This window comes from Sus scrofa, chromosome 13, assembly GCF_054392235.1.
Source record: "Sus scrofa isolate SSC_HxYL_T2T_F1_AM1 chromosome 13, Sscrofa_HxYL_maternal_Yorkshire_Landrace_v2.0, whole genome shotgun sequence".
Classification (NCBI taxonomy): Eukaryota; Metazoa; Chordata; class Mammalia; order Artiodactyla; family Suidae; genus Sus; species Sus scrofa.
Window position 1 is genome coordinate 16,832,120 of NC_139395.1, and position 20,036 is coordinate 16,852,155.

At 42.3% G+C, this 20,036-nt stretch overlaps 1 protein-coding gene across 1 annotated transcript in view; it reads right to left on the reverse strand.

Moving 5' to 3' along the window:
* The window catches only part of COL6A5 (collagen type VI alpha 5 chain), a 127,626-nt gene that overhangs the window by 51,937 nt on the left and 55,653 nt on the right, over positions 1-20,036 (reverse strand). The window contains 11 exon segments of the mRNA XM_005669263.4: positions 2,584-2,637; positions 2,729-2,773; positions 2,881-2,907; positions 3,526-3,597; positions 5,201-5,254; positions 8,162-8,254; positions 8,807-8,949; positions 12,802-12,883; positions 13,009-13,349; positions 15,247-15,822; positions 18,794-19,363. Of these exon segments, the coding sequence (XP_005669320.3) occupies positions 2,584-2,637; positions 2,729-2,773; positions 2,881-2,907; positions 3,526-3,597; positions 5,201-5,254; positions 8,162-8,254; positions 8,807-8,949; positions 12,802-12,883; positions 13,009-13,349; positions 15,247-15,822; positions 18,794-19,363 (2,057 nt within the window).

The following is a 20,036-nucleotide window of genomic DNA, read 5'->3' on the forward strand; positions in this document are numbered from 1 at the left end:
CCATGTTCCTCTATCCTAACCTGGTCCCCTTAGACCTCTCAAGCAGTACAAGTCTAGTTTTTTGTTGTTGTTGTTTTTGTTTGTTTGTTTTTTGGCCATGCCACAGCATGTGGAAGTTCCAGAGCTAGAGGTGGTACCCGAGACACAGCACCAACCCAAGTCGCTCCAGTGACAACGCCAGATCCTTAACCTGCTGTGTCACAAGAGAATGCCCACAAGTCCAATTTTAAGCCTATGGCCAGGATTATTTGTAATGAGGCTGGGAAATGGGAAAACTTCTCATGGCCCAGCAGAGCACTGCCTGGCTGAATTTTCTGCAGAGATGGAAATGTTCTCTGTCTTCACTGTCCAGTATGGTAGGCTGTGCAGAACATGAGGTGAGACTTGGGCAACTGAAGAGCAGAATCTTTCATTTTAGTTAATTTGAATTTAAATAGCCACATATTGCTAATAGGTATCATATTGGACATCCCAGCCAATCTAGCAGCTTCTGACATCTGTAATTAAATGCCCACTAGAAACCTCCTCTGGAATGTTCCATTGTCACCTCAAACTCAATTGTTCCCAACTAACCCAAGCCAGGATCCTTGCAGGCATTTTAACTGATGTCGATTAATATATATATATGTATGTATATACATATATAGAACCTAAAAGTTGAGAATTATGTTTTATTTGGTGGACAAAGCTGAGAACTTAAGCTGAAGATACAGCCTCTTAGATAGCTCTGTGGAACTGCTCTGAAGAGCCAAACAGAAACCAGGATATATAGGAGTTTTTGCAACAAAGTTCAGGTAGTTGGAACCTCAAAAGATAACTATTAATTAAAGAACCAAATAGTGCATTGCTATGTGTGGGAAGATGCAAGAGTCTGGGCTCACTGAAATCATTCCTTAAAATGCACCTCAGCTCTATGGGGCCTGTGATTTCTCAGCTTGAGTTCCCTCAGGGATCACTGTTGGGGCAGCTGTAATGTGATGGCTTGATGGCAGGCAACACTTTTTCATTGACACTGACTTCTCATTTCCTGTTCTGCTGGTTACTCGAACCTGGATATCTTATATCCTAGAGCCAGAAGTAGGGTGAGACAAACAAGGTACCTCTGGTGCAAAATTTAGGGAGGCAGCCACTCTTTGCATAACTCTGAGAAGGAGTGCTTCCTTAAATTCTGCATACTAGGGAGTTCCCATTGTGGCTCAGTGGGTTAAGGACTGGTTGAAGTCTCTGTGAGGCTGGGGGTTTGACCCCTGGACTCGCTCAGTGGGTTAAGTATCTTGCCATAAGCTGTGGCATAGGTCACAGATATGGCCTGGATCCCATGTTGCCATGCTGTGGTACCGGCCTCAGTTGCAGCTCTGACTCAACTCCTAGCCTGGGAACTTCCATATGCCATAGATGCTGCCATAAAAAGAAAAAAATAATCTGCACACTAGGTAGGGCCTCACTCCACTCTGGACCCTGTTACCTCCTTAATGTCTGTTCTCAAGCTACATCACTTCCCACCATGATTATTACAGATCTGCCTTTCATCTTTGCCTTGTATCTATGCCATCCCTAACAAACCCTCCACACAAATATTTAGAAATATTTCCGTATGCCATGAAATATTTCTAAAATGCAAATCTCATTACCATCTCCCTACTTAAAATTTTTCAAAGGCTCCCCTAGCTTAATGGCTAAAATCCAGATTCCTCCTTACTGACTCACTAGGGCCTTCCCCAGATCTTCCCACCACCTTCTGAACCTCACCTCCCTCTACCTATCCTCTAAACTCACACCAGGTAAGAACAACCTGCAGGCCCCCCAACCTCCACGTCCTTGCTTATGCTGTTCCCTCCTCTGGGATGCCCTTCCTCTACATTTGCTAATTCCTATTCATCTCCATCTCAGGGATCATTTCCTCCAGGAAGATTTCCTGCACTCCTTCTCCAACCTGTGGAATTAAGTGTCCTTCTCTGCGTGCCCACGTAGTTGCCCATCACATGGCCCCAACCACAGGCTGTGTCGTCATTAGTCTCCCCAACTACACCAGAGGATCCTTGAGGACAAAGACGGTCTGGCTCATCTCTGAGTCTTTAGCATTTAACTTAGTGCTCAACACATGCCTGGTATTAAAAAGTATTTGATAAATCAGTGAATCAGGACATAAAAGCAGAGCTGCTTAGAACCAAGCAGGCACATATTAATGAGTGTTGAAATGAATTAAAAATTTAAAAATGTTTCACTGTGATTTGTTATACTAAGGACACCAAAATAATTTTGTCTCTTTCTCTTGCTTTTATGTTCTGACACAATAAAGAGAACACAGAAGCTGATGAGAGGCAAACGCCTTCATTTGCAGACTCTGAAAAACATGCCAGTAGAAGACCCCTCTAAGCTTTGAATCTTTCTAGCTGGAAAGTCTTGAAAATTGCATAGTTACCCACTTACTCCAAATGAGGATGAAGCATCTATTCAGTGGTCATTGGTCTCAATGTGTGGTTAAATTGGCTGTCAAATTTATCCCTAACAACTTCTGACACACAACAATTAAGACTATCTCTGACACAAATTCTCCTTCTTTAATGTACTGAAAAGTGTTACCTGGGATCCTTGATCACCTTTTTCTCCTTTTTTTCCAGGAAACCCATGGAAGCCCTAAAAGAAGACAAGGAAAAAACCAAATACCCATTAGAGAGATACATCAATCTCATGATGATTCTGTGGTACTCTAGGAAAATGGGCTTACCTCTTCCCCATCGAGTCCATCAACCCCATCATCTCCACGTTCTCCCTAAAAGACAAAGATAGGCAGCACTCAGGTCAAGGGCGATCTCTGCCACATGCTTATCAGGAAACTAACCACATTACAGAATGAAATTTGAGAAGTAATTACAGTACCTTATATCCAGAAAATCCTTTGGCTCCCTGTAAAAAATTAAATATCTTTCACTGTCATGTCAAAGAATGTGGATTCATAGACTATTGAGGCAGGAAGGGGCTGCAACCACAAATAGCAATTGTGTATATCTTTTTTTTAATTTTTAAAAATTTTTTTGGTCTTTTTTTTTTTTCTGTCTTTTTAGGGCCACACCTGCAGCATGTGGAGGTTCCCAGGCTAGGGGTCCAATCGGAGCTATAGCTGCTGGCCTACACCACAAGCACAGCAATGCCAGATCCAAACTGTGTCTGTGACCTACACCATAGCTCATGGCAATGCCAGATCCTTAACCCACTGAGTGAGGCCGGGGATTGAACCCACAAGCTCATGGTTCCTAGTTGGATTCATTTCCACTGTGCCGTGAAGGGAACTCCATGATTGCGTATTTCTTCAGTTGCTTTTGGCAACATAATCACAGAGAAGTTATAGGTGGAATTTAATTAATGCATAAAAGTTTTTGAAATGACTAAGTAGACTTACTCGGCAAAGGAGGAAATGAACATGCAATTGAAGAAAGGGAAAGGGGGAAGGGAATGACAGCAAAGGGAAGGGATGGAGGAGGAGAGAGAGAGGATGTCCGAGAGAAAGCAAAATAAAATATTTACCTTCAGACCTCGCTCCCCTGGACATCCTGTGATCCCTCTACTTCCTTGGGGTCCAGTGTCTCCTCGTATTCCCTAAGAAAAGAGACCCAAAAGTATTCAAAGTGACTCTCTTGCCAGAAGCCACCAGTCGTTTATTTTTTAAGAATGGAGAAGAGTGGCTGGGCACTCTGAACTCTAGACAAAGCAAACTCTCCTGCAAACTCATTAATTAACTCTGTTTTTCCTCTCAATTCAAACATTGTCCCTTCAGGGCTTCCTTACAGAGCCAAGATCACAGAGAGGTGCAGGATGAGTTCAGTGGCTTCCCTGCTCTCATCAGAAAGCACAGCCAAAGGTTTGAAGTCGTGGGAGTTTGGAATTAGCAGATGCAAACTATCATACATAGGATAGATACATAACAAGGTTAGGTTCTACTGTATGGCACCAGGAACCATATTCAATATCATGTGATAAACCATAATGGAAAAAAATATTAAAATATGTATGTATATATATATGTATATATATTAAAATATGTATATATATGTGTGTGTATATATATATATCTGAATCATTTTGCTATACAGTAGAAATTAACACAACATTGTAAATCAACTACACTTCAATACATTATGAAACAAAATAGAAAAAACAACAAAAAAACCCCAAAGGTTTGAAGTCACATCACTTTGTTGCCACATTCCAAATACTCCATTGATATATGTTGGCCCTGACATGTAGCCCAGGCCCTAATGCTGGCCTAGAAAAGTCAGCATTGCTGATGGCAGAGAAGCAAGCTGGTGTCAGGGGACTGAAGCCGAGTAGATGCAGCTGATAGGAAGAGACATTGCCCCAAGCCAGTGCTCATGGGAAGGCCTGCCAGGTTAAAGATGCCCTAAGTCAGACCATTCACATAGTGAAAAGCACACAAGGTCAATGACATGTGCATCTCCAAGGAAATATTTAAACGTAAGTAAGTGCTAGAGTGAAATGAATCTTGAGATGAGAACAATAGTGTGTTCCCTGAGAGCAAGAAACCCTAAATGTCTTTCTGCTTTGTCCCTGGTGCCCAGCTCAGATCTGGGTGCAGAGAAGGTGCTAAAGTTTTGTTGCATGGATAAATACTCCTTTGGCAATGAACTTCATTCTTTCTTTCCTGGTAGGTGAGGGGAGAGGTGACATTCCTTTTGCCTGCTTTACTCTCTTTATTCAGATTATTCCCAGTAAAAGCAGAAGGCCTTGCCCATGACTACAGGTTGCTAAGAGAAACTAAATTTCCCCACTGGCTGGACTGTCGGTCATGGGCTCACAGCCAGGCAGTGGGGAACACACTAAAAACCCTCCCTGGCTGGATTGGTGGGCTCCATGATTCCTCTGCAGGCACAGGGCAGGTAAAATACTGTCTTAGAGGAATTTATAAGTGTTTACAGATATGGAAATCGTGGGTCAAGAAGTTGCACGTCTTGTTCCAGGCAAAGGTAGGTGAGCCTACTCCTTGCTTCCCCCCAAGTTGGTTTAGCAAGTGCCTCATGATCCAGGCATGGGAAAGGGAAAAAAGAAAAGCAATGCATTTCCCCCTACCCCAGACTTCAAAAAATATACAAAGCCCATCCTAATTATTTCCTTCTGGAAGATGAAGCTTTTTATGAAAAAGGGAATGTGTAAGTGCGGTGGGGTGTGGGCCCCCAAAACTTACAGGGTCTCCATCCTCTCCCCTGTGCCCTCTGCTGCCTTTCAGACCTTGAAAACCCTAGGGGGAAAGAGAGAAAAGTCCATTTTAGTCATCTTCCATCAATTCAAACATGTGACATCATTAGGCATTTCAGGCAAGTCTCTCCCTCCAACCTGATTGTGTGGCTGTGAGTCTGAGGAGACATGGATGACCTCTGGGGCTAGCTTTTGTCCTTGCTCTCAGTTTGGAATCCTTCTGCAGAGGTGGCCCTCCCATTCCCCACCTTCCTTCCCCCCACCAAAGGTTGATGTTGGAACCACTGTGCAGCTCAGCTCGGGATTTCAGAGCCAGCCCTATACATGGGGGATTTGCACAGAGGATAGCAGTGGCCACCAAATCACTTTCAGCAAGAAAATTCTGACATTTCCAAAGGGATCATCTTATTTTCTGCTGTTTATGAGAGCTCAAAAAAGAATATGCCCTTCTCTCAGCAATGTTGCTTATATTTAAATGGTGATCATCTCTCTGTGGTTTAACTGCCTTATGGTTAATTTGTGGCAAGAATTTCATTTGAAGTTTGCTTTCCTTACCCTCTAACAAGGGGCTTGCTGTCTGCTATTGGGGGGTTGTGCTCTTGGAACAGAATTCTAGTACAGAGCAATGTAATAAGAGAGGAATTGTGCCAATCAAAACATCACAACTCAGTAAAAAGTCAGGGGGAGGGATAAATTAGGAGTTTGGTATTGACGCATGGACACTACTATATATGGCTATACATGGACAGTTACATCACACATGTACACTACTATGTACTATGTATAAAGTAGGTAACCAACAAGGGCTTACTGGATGGCACAGGGAACTTATACTCAGTATTTCATAATAACCTATAAGGGAAAAGAATCTGAAAAAGAATACACACACACACACACACACACACACACACACACACGTATGTATAATTGAATCACTTTTCTATACTTATGAAACAGACACGACGCTATAAATCAACTATATTTCAACCAAAAATAAATTAATTAATTTTAAAAATAAATTTTAAAAAACTCAGTAAGCTGTCTAAGATCAATTATCCTTCCCTAAGGATGGACAATGCAGGACTCAGGAGCAAGACTTGTATTTGAGCTCTTAAAATAAAACAAACCAGACTCCTTTTCATTGGGAGATCTAAACTGCATTTGAAAAGGTGAATAAAAGTAAATAAAATATAAAGGTAAAATAAAATATAAACTATAAAATTAAAATAAAATATAATTTTTACATCTGTGTAGCTACCTCCCAGGCCAAGAAATAGGACATCACTGGTACTCAGACAAAGCAGCTTCCCTGACCACAAAACACTCCAACATCTCCCCTGGGAACACACTCTTACTTTTATGATAATACTTCCTGCCCTTTTAAAATATTTCACTACTTAATTATTCATCCCAAGACACTGTAGTTTAGTTTTGTCTATTTTCAAACTTTTTATAAATGAAATCATGCCATACGTATTCTCCCACGTTTTGCTTTTTTGGGGGCCATTACTGTGTTTGTAAAATTGATCCCTGTTATCACGTAAAGCTGTAGTTCATTCATTTTCATTACCTTAGCATATTCTATTGAATTAAAATACCATGATACATTTACCTATGCTATTGCTATGTAATTGATCTTTTATAATGCATTCTCAAAGAGCTGTTACTCTGCAACGCGATGCTCTTTTTGCAGTTCAGTCACATTTCATTGCTGATGAAGTACAACTCCCCCATCCCCATTTCTAACATCTCTTGCCACCATTCAAACGGTCTAAAGTGGGTACAAAAGCATAAATTGCAAAGGCAAGGAGCAACACAACCAAGGATACATAACAGAAATGGGAGTCATTCTTAACAGTAGCATCAAAAGTGAGCACTTCTCCAACATTAAAAAAGGCTACACATAACAAATGCTGGGGAGAATATGGAGAAAAAGGAACCTTCCAATACTCTTGGAGGGAATGTAAACTAGTGTAGCCACTATGGAGAAAAGGAAAGAGTTTCCTCAAAAAACTAAAGGTAGAGCTTCCGTATGATCTAGCAATCCCATTCCTGGGCACCCCAATGTTCCTTGAAGCACTATTTATAATAATAAAGACATGGAGGCAACCTAAATGTCCATGGACAGATGAATGGATAAAGAAGACATGGTATGCATACAATGGAATATTACTCAGCCATAGAAATAATGAAATAAGCCATTTGCAGCGACAGAGATGGAACTAGAGATTATCATAGTAAGTGAGGTAAGTCAAGTCAGAAAGAGAAAGACAAATACCATATGATATCGCCTATATGTGGAAGAAAAAAATATGGCACAAATGAACCTATCTATGAAAATAGAAATAGATTCATAGACATAAAGAGAAGACTTACAGTTGCCAAGGGATGGGAGAGGGAAGGATTGGGAGTTTGGGATTAGCAGATGCAAACTATTATATACAGAATGGATAAACAACAAGGTCCCACTACATAGCACAGGGAACTATATTCAATATCCTGTGATAAACCATAATGGAAAAGAATATGAAAAATATGTGTATATATACATATAACTGAATCACTTTGCTGTACAGCAGAAACTAATACGACATTGTAAATCAACTATTCAATAAAATATTTTTTAAAAAATGAGCCCTGGAGTTCTCTTGTGGTGCAGCAGGTTAAGCATTGAAACTGCAGTGGTTTGGGTCACTGCCGTGGCATGGATTAGATTGCTAGCCTGGGAACTTCTGCATGCCAGGGGCATGACCAAAAAGGAAAACAAAACAAAATAAAACACCAAAAAAACTCCTAAGCCCTTCTGATCTGGCTCATATACCACAGAATTCACACTAATGTCCCAAAGTAATTACAACAAGCAAAGGCTGCAAACCCAGCTCCTCAATATCAGCTCCAACTACACCAATCAAATCCCATTGGGTAAAATGGTGTCACAAGTGAATGATACCTTCAATGCTTGTGGTCCTCGGATCCCTGGAGGGCCTGGAGTCCCTGAACACTTGCAAAATGTACAGCAGCAAGTCCTTTCTGCAATGTTACCCTGGAGAAAAAAAGCAAACTTGAATGAGCAACCATGACAAGGAATTTCATCATGTAAGATCTGTATTCAGAATCATAATTCACCACCTACAGCCTGTCTTCTCCCACTGGGTGAGGGGCCACAGCAAATGAGGACTGCTTTTGGACCCAACTTTGAACAGAGGGCTCCAGGTTAGCAACATACCTTCTTGAGAAAATAACCTCTTCCTTGAGGAAATAACCTCTATTTATAGAAGGGGCACTGACCACACAGATGGCCACGGTCAAGTGTGCACAAAAAGTTGGTTCCTAGTTCACAGGTTCCTGTTTTCTGGGATTTCTATACCATAAACTGTTGGGGGCTTTTGGTTTGATGAGAACTTGGTTTGTTTTTTAGTTCCCTATACATTCATTCAGTGAGTAACAAAGGATGAAAGGGTGTGGGGTCTTTCACACTTTTTCATATGCTAAAAACCATATCCTGAATGTAGGCAAACAAAGCAATTTTTGGAAAGATTCCAATTTTTTCCCTGTGGCATTTTGAATAAATGGGGTTTTTTGTCCAGCAACTCACCAGATACTGTGATAGCATTTTGCCCAGTTCTCTGGTCCCAATGGTCAATGGAGTCCTGTAGTCGAATCCTTTTCCAAATTCAAAGCTGGAAAACTCATTATGAATGGGTGCATTTAAGGACACCACCAGCAGAGCATCAAGCCCTAGACAGTAAAAACGACCAATATAAAACCCAAGGGATTATAAAAGGATAAAAAGGAAGGAAAGACCATCCTATTTCCACTCAGTGAACATGATCTGAAGAATCAAGGGTACAGGGGGCGGGGGCCAGATATGTGAAAATTTTCTTGACATTGAAGAACCCAGTAGCAGCTTTGCCTGCATCTTCAGTACACACACGAGGCACAGGTTCCTGATTTTGGCATGAAGTCGACTAAGAAAAATTCTTCAAGAGAAGCTATTTACTAATCTTACAGAAAAACACTAGCAGAAAACTGTTTAATACCTTGCCACCAATTTGAATGCAATTCTTGGGCATTTGAAAGCATTGTTTAAGAAAGCATATTATTCATCTTCATTCGAGTTCTTCTGAAATTTTTTTAACACGGTGGTTAGTTACTTTTATTTTTAAACCATTTTTTATTGATGCATGGTTAATTTACAATGTCATGTTACTTTCACAGGCACAGAAAAGTGATTCACCTCTATCTACATCTATATCTATCTATCTATCTATCTATCTATCTATCTATCTATCTATCTATCATCTAGTTTCGGCCTTCCTTCCCATTGTATCATTTCAAACCAGCATGAAATTGCACTAAGAAATAATAGATATTTTCAGAAAGAGAAGAACATAGGAACCAGATGGAAGGGGCTCCCACTCACAACCCCTAGGAAAGGACACAGAAGAGGCAAGGAAATATGAAGATATGTACTTATATATATATTTTTTTCTTTTTCAGATTCTTTTCCATTATAAGTTATTATAAGATATTAAATATAGTTTCCTATTCTATATAGTAGTTCATGTTGGTTATCTATTTTATACATAGTTATTCTGTATAGGTTAATCTCAAACTCCTAATTTATCTGCCCCCCCATCCCCTCTGGCAATCATAAGTTTGTTTTCTATGTCTGTGAGTCTACTTCTGTTTTATAAGTTCATTTACATCATTTTTTAGATACCACATATAAGTGATATCATATGATATTTATATTTCTCTTTCTGACTTACTTTACTTAGTATGACAATCTCTAGGTCCATTCATGTTGCTGCAAATGGCATTATTTCATTCTTTGTTATGGCTCAGTAATATTCCCTTGCATATATGTACCACATCTTCTTTATTCTTTCATCTGTTGATGAACATTTAGGTTGCTTCCATGTCTTGGGCTACTGTAAACAGTGCTGCTATGAACTATGAATTTTTCCTAATGTAAATTAAATACAAAATTTGTAAATTGTTCTCAAGTTATCTCCATGGCCAAACACCCTGGGAGCCTGGGGAAATCCCAGGGTGATACCCATCTCAGCTAAAGTCCTGGCCATAACCAGGAATTTGTTTATTCACTTACTCATTGACTCACTTATTAATTTATACACTGGTCTATTTACTCTATCCATCCTTTCATTAAACAAATAGTTGCTTACAAGGAGCCTATTAGGTACTAATAATTGTACCAGGGATACAGTGGGAATAGGAGAGGCATGCCCCTTCCCTCCTCAGAGGTATGGTCTATGGGAGAGGTGGACAGAGTCAGATGGTGCTCTGAGAGGGTGGGTCAGGGTGCTGTGAGAGTCAGCAGGAGAAGCTTCTAACTCCATTTTGGAGGGTCACTGAAGGTGTCTGTGAGGAACTGATGTCTAGGCTGATCCTAAAGAACGAATGGAAATTGGTCAAGGTCAAGAACCAGATGTGGGAGATAGTGAGAAGAACTTGGGTCCACACAAAACCTGCACGTGCAGCTTTATTCATTATTGCTAAAACCTGGAGACAACCAAGATATGCTTCAATAGATGAGTGGGTAAATATACCATGGCACATCCAGACAATAAGAAATTATTTAGAGGACTGAAAAAAAATGAGCAATCAAGTTATGAAAAGACATGAAACTTAAATGCATATTACTAAGTGGAAGAAGTCACTCTGAAAAGGCTACCCACTGTATGATTCCAACTATATGACGTTCTATAGAAGATAAAACTATGGAGACAGTAACAAATTAGTGGTTCCCAGGAGTTGGTGGGAAGGGAAAGATAAACAGGTAGGGCACAGAGGACATTTTAGGGCAGAGAAAATACTCTGTATGATATTACCATGGTGGCCACATATCATTATACATTTGTCAAAACCTATAGAAAATACAACACCAAGAGTGAACCTTCTTGTTACCTATGGACTTTGGAGGATGTGTCAGTGAAGATTCTTCAGTTGTAATAAATGTACCACTAGGAAGGGGGGAATGTTGAGAGTGGAGGGGGTTGTGTTTTGTGGGGGTAGGAGGTACATGAGAAATTTCTCTATCTTTTGCTCAGTTTTGCTGCAAACCTAATGCCACTGAAAAAATGAAATTTATTTATTTATTTATCTATTTATTTATTTATTTATTTTTTAGGGCCTCACCCACAGCATATGGAAGTTTCCAGGCTAGGGGTCAGATCAGAGTTACAGCTGCCAGCCTATACCACAGCCACAGCAATGCCATATCCAAGCTGTGTCTATGACCTACACCACTGCTCATGGCAACACCAGATCCTTAACCCACTGATCGAGGCCAGGGGTCAAACCAGGGTCCTCATGGATACTAGTCGGGTTCTTCTCTGCTGAGCCAAAATGGGAGCTCCCTTTTTGTTAAATAACATCTTATTATATTATTTAACTATGCCTCTATTGTTTTGCCATACTCATTAATTGGAGGATGTCCTATTTCTTTTTCTTTTTTTTTAGCTGCACCCTTGGCATGGGAAAGCTCCTGGACCAGGGACCACACCTAAGCCACAGCCAGATCTTTAACTCACTGAGCCACCAAGGAACTCCATGAAATCCATTTTAAAAGAAGATCTTGGGGAGAGCTAAGAGCGGGGATAGTTCTAGGCAAAAGGAAAGAGTACATGCAAGGGCTGGAAGGGTGAGGCTGTGGATGCTGGCAGGAGAATGGGAAAGGTTTGAGGCTGGAACCCTGAGTGTGAGCAGTGAGGTATAGCTGGGTGGGGAGTGGGGCCAGAGCTTACAGAGTGTCATGGGCCATAAGAAGGAATTTGATATTCCAAGCACAGTGAGAAGGTGTCCAAGGGATCTGAGAAGGGAGGGAGACATAACCAGGATATTTCTGGCCCCTGGTGTGTTGCCACGGAAGCTCCCCGGAAGCCATGAGGGCTACAGTAAGGAAGCCTCCAACAGGTCCCACCTGACAATCTGCTGTGTATTAATCTCCTTTCTGCATATTATTCTTCTCTTGTGTGTTTAGCTCCCAGATCATCTGAAACTAAGACATGGATGGGGGATTAGAGAGAGACATGCTTATCAAAATCCACATTGCAATCTTTCCTATGGAAAACTGGAAATGTCTTAGGTTCTCTAGAAGCAGAATCTGAGAGAAGAATCTGTGTATGTGGCTTAGGGACAGAGAGAGGGAAGCAGGAAAGGGAAAGGGAGGTTGTGAACAAGGATGTATCTCAGTAAAGTCCTCCTTTTGGGCCGATTCCGGAGGGACCTTGGAGGGTAAGTTGTACCAGAGTTGACCCACTTGAGGCTTATGCATCCCTCAGCATTGATTGGCCCTCCCACCACCCTCCAGGCAGGACGTGGTGTAGCCCCCAAACCCTCCAAGCATCAGGTCACAGTTGGGGTCAGCCAACTGTGTCTGTAGAAGGTCACATGTGTGAGCACTTGGCTGTAGCATCTGCAGCATTTAGTGGATGAGTGTGCAGCTAGTCAAGGGGGGTTGGGCCCCAGCAGCATCTACTACAAGTGGCCAGAGCACCTGAGTCAGTAGAGAGTTGTTCTGTACATTCCTTGCTTCATCATGTACATTTTCAATTTCAAATTTACCTGCTTTTCTGAGCCTGTCCGATTGATCTTCAAGCATTGCTTTGCTTTCACCCCCAAGGCCATCTGAAAAGATGAGTAGCACCTAGAGAAAGAGGAAAGCATAGAGTGGGATGACATGAAAATGAAATCTGTAATGGCGGGGGGTGGGGGGTGGGGAGAAGCAAATGATAGAGCGAGGAGAGGGGGGCTGCACTGTGACATGGATACCTGTCCTCGGGATGCAGATGTGTCGTTAAACGTGGCCCACATGGACTGCAGGAACTGTGCATTCAGGTGAGTTGCTCCATTGACGGTGAGTTCCAGTAGCCTGTCAAATACTGTTTTCTTGTAGATGTGGAACTTGGTGGTGAAATTCTGGTCACTGTTCACTTTGAAGGCCACGCTCACCTGCACCTCTGCTCCTGCCCCACAGCTCACGCCCCTGATGGAGGTGATGTCCTCTAAGATGCCTGGGAGATATGATTCCAGCCGGGGGTGGCCGTGGAACAACAGCTGCCCCTGCCGGTGAGTGGAAATGTCGAAGCCGACCACAATGTCCAGGAAGCAGTCTGGAGACCAAAGAAAGCCAGGCCAAATTGTGAGCAGATGGGAGCAAGGAAGGGCAGATGCGGCAGGGAAAAGAAAGTAGCCATGGCCAAGGGTAGAGGTCTCCAGCATCCAAAATATCTAAGAAGGAAGCCTGGCTGCTTGGTCAATGGGTAGCACCTGTGTTTCCTAAATATTACCAGTTTCAGTAGCTATCTGAAGTCTAATCATGGATTAGTCTAATTCTTGGTGGCTGGCTTTCTCTTTCTCTCTCTCTTTCTGTGTGTGTCTGCACATGCATGCATATTTTCTTCTTTTAATGATGACATTATGAATCATAAAATTGTAACATAATAAATATTTAAGTTGTCCTTAGAGTTTATTTTTTTAATTTAAATTTTTTTTTCTGCTTAGGTCCACACCCACAGCATATAGAGGTTTCCAGGCTAGGGGTCCAATCGGAGCTACAGCTGCCCACCTATGCCAGAACCACAGCAATGCAGAATCCCAGGCACATCTGTGACCTACACTACAGCTCACGGCAAAGCCAGGACCTTAGCACACTGAGCAAGGCCAGGGATCAAACCCACAACCTCATGGTACCTAGTCAGACTTGTTTCTGCTGCACCACCACAGGAACTCCATTAGAGTTTATTTAATCCTGAGGCCACAAACTCCAATGGCTGGGAAGGCCAGGAGGGTAACATCAGTGAGTTGAGTGGGCAGGGAGTCAGATAACGAACTGACAACGACCCATCTGTTCACCATTCAGCTCCAGCTAAGAGTTGCCATGTGGGAAAGGGGACCCAGTGGGGTCACTTTGATTTTCCTAAGAGAAACCTGAAATCTACCTTTCAATGCAAAACCTCCAGTTTATTAAAGCTGTCAATACCAGACAGGACAAACCCAATTCAGCTGCAACTCACCACTTGGTCACCCTCTGACCCTCCCCAGTTGCTTGTTTTCCACACAAGGAAAGGGCAATACATGGGGGTTGCTGCTGCTGAATCAAAATAGGAATCCTAGCTTTCAGATTCCAGTCCCAGGTTCTTTCCACCACTGTCATCTGCCCCCAGTTGAGCAGCCCAGAGGAGAGCTTGGAAAAACCAATGCATTTTGTAAAAGGGCTTCCATTATAAGAAGCACTCTGGGGAATTTCTGCCTGTTGAGCAAACTCCACACAAGGTTATCTTTCACTGCTGCTTCCTAATCCTCTGCCTTCTCTACCTTAAATATGTACAACCTGAGTCACCACACTGAGACTCTCAGCTAGAGCTAAAGAGTGACATCCCCATCAAACGGGCCATGGCTCTGCACCCATTTTCTTGACTCCCTGCCCATTTGATGCACTTCCATGACCCACCTGGCCTTTACAGCCATTGGCATTTGTGATCTCTGGAAATGCAGTAATCCCTAAGGACAATTCAATTCATTATGATAGTATGACTCTACGAATGCCATCATTCAAAGAAGAAAACTTATACAGATGGACACACACACATGCACACTGAGTCCCTTACAAGATGGTTTAGCTGAGTTAAAAAAGGAAAGGTCCAATCATCACGTGTTTACTTATTTCCTGTGGGATTCAAGGCCTTGCTCTACCACTTACAGAAGTAGAGAGGGTAGAAACAGGAAGCTGAGTTCCAGGTGCTAAGAAGAGCATCAACACTGGATTGCAGTGAGGGCCAGGGCTGACCACGGGACAGGACCCAGGGCCTCCTCCAGCCTCCCCGCCATTTCCCTTGTCTCTAAGAGAGCTGATCGATCCCAGACTTCCTGGCAACAGAGACGTCTATTCTTACTATACCGCATTCTAAACCACGTTCTGCTCAAGGTAGCCCACAAGACACTTGGGGACACAGACAAATGGGATGCTGCAACTGAATAAATACACAGAAAGAGCAAGAGGATACTTACTGGTTTTGCTGCAACTCTGGCAGATTTCACGGACCATTCTTTTCTTCACATCCACATTCTTTAATTTATCAAAGTCTTGAAAAGTGATAATTTTTTCAGAATTTCCCGTTATCGGCAGGAGCCGTTCCTTGTGGACATTTCCTAGGCCCAAGACCATAATACAAATGCCACTTTCTCTCAGGGTTTTCACTGCCTCAGCCACGTCATGCCGGGGATCCGCAGATGTGATAACCATCAAAGTCTGAGGGACACCAGCGTTTCTTCTTCCACCAACAGACTGCTCAAACATAAACTTTACTTTCTTAAGGGCCAAGTCCATTCGTGGAAGCCCTTTGCTCTTGGTGGTCGTTTGAATTTGAGACTTCCACTGCGTTTTATTCAGAGAGTTTTGTAATTCAATAATTTCCTGGTAGCGGCTTCCAAACTGGGCCATCCCAATTTTTATCCTTTGAGACTCAATGTCAAAATTATCAATTAAGTCGGACAAGAAGGTTGTCATGGTAACAAAGTCTGAATCAGAAACCATGTCAGAGCCATCACAAAAGAAAATCACGTCAGCTTCTGAAATGCTACAGCCTGCAATGGAAACATAAATAAATAAATAATTGTCCTCATGAATCATTCTAAGTTTTCTCTTTGCTCAAATATTTAGTAAATTGCTTTACTAAATCCTCACATTAGTAGCAAAACTGAGATAAACTAACAGATGAGAGAATCATGACTGGCCCTCAAAGAGAAAGAAAAATAGCAGGAGTAGAAGGATAATACACATTGTTTTAACCTTTATTTACATGACTCATTTGAAAAGACAATGAAAGCTTTTTTGGGAAAGAAGTTTGACTAAATTAAATGTGCTCATTCAAATGTCATTACAAAGGCTAGAAATCCCTTCAATATCTCCATACTGGAAGGTTCAACCATGCCAAGGTAATGGTACCACTGTCCTATTAGTAGTAGTCCTGTTACTATTAATGCTACAACTTTACATTAGTGTTGCGAATTATCATTTAAAAATGTGTTTAACATACAATAATGGTTAATATTCATGACTACCTTATGAGGAATTATTCTGACTTTAGGTACAGAAATGGAATCCAAATGAGGGTGGAGGAGGGATGGATTGGGAATTTGGGAATAGCAGATGCCAACTAGTATATATATGATGGATAAACTATAAGGTCCTCCTGTATAGTCCTGGAAACTGTATTCGATATCTGGTAATAAACCATGATGGAAAAGAATTAAGAAAAGGAAATGAAATTCATAGGTTAATAACTTGCCTCAGAATATGCAATTACTCTGCAGTAGAGGTGGTACCTGGATCCCTTTTATCCTTAAATCCAGCACTTTTTTCTACTACAAATTGTTTTAATAATATCATAACCCAAATACTAAAATTTCACGGCACAAGTGTTAGTAAACTTGTGCACAGGGTCATCTCCCCAAAGTCCCATGTGAAACATCCCATAACCGAAGGATGATCTTTTATGCTCAGGTCCCATCAAATGCAAAAGCTAGGATGGTGCAGCATGAAAGTGATCACTGAAGGTAATTGAGAATCACCATCTTCTTCTGCCTATTCTTCTTCCCCCCTTTCTTTCACAGCCGTGCATCCCCAGTAAACATCTGGCATCCCAAACATCCATCTCAGCATCTACCTCCAAAAGGCATGGGAGATAAGAAGAAAACAGCCCCCATATTCCTAGGAAAAAACTGTGTTCCTAGTAATGCTCTAGATTTGGTGGGGATCCAGTGATAAAAAAGAGCCCAAGATTGCTCAATGAGCTCATAATCTTGTGACATGTACAGATAAGGAAATGGCAAATATGTGTTAAGTGCTACCATCAGAAGAAACAAAAGATGCAGGAGTTGGAGGAACACATGCGGACAGTGCTGGGTGCTGGGTCAGGAATGCCACACAAAGGCTGACATGTGACAGACAAGTGAGATGCACCCAGGGGAAGTTGTGGGCTGGCATGTTCTTGGTGGGTGGAGTGGTGCTGCAAGGATGAAAGAATTTTAGAATAGCAAGGCAATAAATGAGGTTGGACTCATGAGCAGGAGCTATGTGAAACTTGGGAGTTTAGAAACTAACCTGTGAGCAGATCAGTGACTTAGCCCAGTGTGTATCAGAAAGATCACTCTGTGTAAGGATGAACTGGAAAGCAGCAGGACAAAGAGCAAGGGTGGGAGGCTAGGGGAGGGCCAGTTAGGTGCAAGAATTGAGGTGGTTCCACATCCCTGGGAAAAATCGTGTTTTCTTAAAGATGATACATATCATCATTCAATATCTGAAAACAACAAGCTGAAATTATTGCTTACTTAAGTAAGGTGGAGCTGTGGAAGTGAGACATAGTTTCAGCCTGCCAAATGCTGGTCTGATACAGAATTTGGAGGAAGATTGTGTTTCTTTTCTTTCTTTTTACAGACAATCCTGTAGCATATGGAAGTTCCCAGGCCAGGGGGCAAATTGGAACTGCAGCTGCAGGCCTACACCACAGCTACAACAATGCTGGATTTTAGCCGCATCTGTGACCTATGTTGCAGCTTGCAGCAACACGGGATTGAGGTCAGGGATGAACCTGCATCCTCTGCCGCAACAGGAACTCCTGGGGGAAAGTTTTTTTTGGAGTTGGACTGTTTTAAAGAGATAGAGATATGATTTGTGTTGGATACAAACGTAGGTTTCAAACTGGTAGAGAGGAAGAAAGAAAGGAGGAAAGAAAAAGAGAAGGCAGTCGGCAAAAGGAAGGGAAGAGGCAAAAAGAAGGAAGTTGACTAGTTGACTGATTTCTTTGCCAGGCTTGGGAAGACCGGACCAACATCCAGAAAGGATTCCAGCCTTCTAAGGAGGCACAGAGGCCCTCCTGGATGACTTGTCAATCACCACTGCTTTGAGGCCAGGTGGCCAATCTCACCCTTTCCTCACTCAGATGTGATGCTTCCGGCCCATCCTAATCCAGTGGTATCTTGAATCAGATTTGGCCCCTTCCCTTCCCCATTCCTAGCGGCCAGTCTCTATTACCCCACATTCAACTCCCATTCCTGCCCTTATTCAGAAAGCCTTACTATACCGCTCGGACTTGCAATGGCATGATAGGATGCCAATAACCCCATTTAGAGGGCCCTGGATCTTTGAAGACATAAGTCTATCTGTTTAAACCATGAAACTCTCCACTTGAGTTCAGCCTGGAACTGATGCCCAGCAGTTGCTTTGACCCCATTCAGCAAATGGACAGCACGAGTAGTTGTGAAATGAAGAAAGGTGAATGTGGCTCAAGTAAGAGTCCTGTCTGCCAAGAAAAAGGGAACAGAGAAGCCAGACAGCAAGGAATACTTCTTGCATAATGTCTTCAATGAAGTGGCCAAGGCCTTTAGATTCTTGTGTAATCAATAATGCATTTCTTTTAGAGGTGAAAAAACATGTAGCCTGAGCAGAGACATGTTCAACTCGTGACTCCAAGGTAATGGGAAAGCAAGACTCATCATTTATTTTTTGCTTCAACTTGTATTGCTACCCCAATAGAAGCTTTAAAGCACAACTTACTCTCTTGGGCATTGGTACACATACTCTCTTGCAGAGGCTGATAAACATCTTTCAGACTGTCAAAATTACTGACATGGATAGTATAGTGTTTATTCCCTGCCATAGTCTCCAGTTCTTCTTGGTTGGCCTCTCCTACACCCACAGCGTAGATGATGATGCCTTTGGCCCTTAACTTCGAAGCCTTGTCACTGAGGTGAATATGGTCATGGGATTTCCCATCTGTGATGATTATCAGCATCTGCTTCACATTTTGCTTGATTCGACTGCCATGTTCCTCCGTGAACAGGATGTTGGCACGTTCCAGAGCCTTAGCGGTGTAGGTATCCCCTCCTTTGGCACTGAGTGACCTCAGATACTCCATGATGGCTGATCTGTTTGAGTTAAGGTAGAAGATAATATCAGGTTCATTGGAGTATCGGAGAGCTCCAAACTGAACCCTGTTTGGGCCGACATCCGATTTCTTCACCAAATGCATTGTGAGGTTGATCATGCTTTCTTGGTCTCGGGGTTGGATGCTGCTTGAATGGTCCAGCACAAACACAACATCTAACTCTTTAATCCTTTTACAATCTGAAAGGATAAGAGAGCAAGCATCATAAACTTTCTGCAGTGCATTCTGCACAGACAGCTGAGAAGGGAAGCCAACTAACATTGGCCACGTGCCTCCCATGTGCCAGACCCTGCACCTCACATAGGGGTGGCTAATGCTAATTTTAAAAAAAAGAAGCTGAGGGAGCAGAGATATACAACTTGCCCCCATCACGATTCCAAGGACATTGGAGCCCTTGTCTGTTTGACTCCACCATTGCTGCTCCTCACACCTCCCTACTATGTTCTGCTAAATCTCACTGACGTGCAATGCCTTTTGCTAAACAGGCTTTCAACTGGAATTGCATAACAGAAGGTAATTCAATATCAGTATAATGGTGAGATATGACCACTGTTTGCCCAACTGGCCTGCGGTCTTGAAGAGATCAGAGGCTTGGTAGATAAATTGAAAGTTTCATCCTGCTCATTTGGGCTTCTAGCTGTCTTCTCAGCTTCTAACAGATAAACCCCCATGTGCATCATGCCTCTTTTCACTGATTTGTGCTCCTTCCCTGACTCCACAATTTGGAACACAGAAATGCCCATGTAAGGAGAGAGCTAAGGTTCCTGTCACTTCACCCCAGCCCCAAGCCCTACTCCACATTAGAAGCCAAGTAAACACTCTGGCTGGGTCTCCAAAGTATGGGCTTATTTC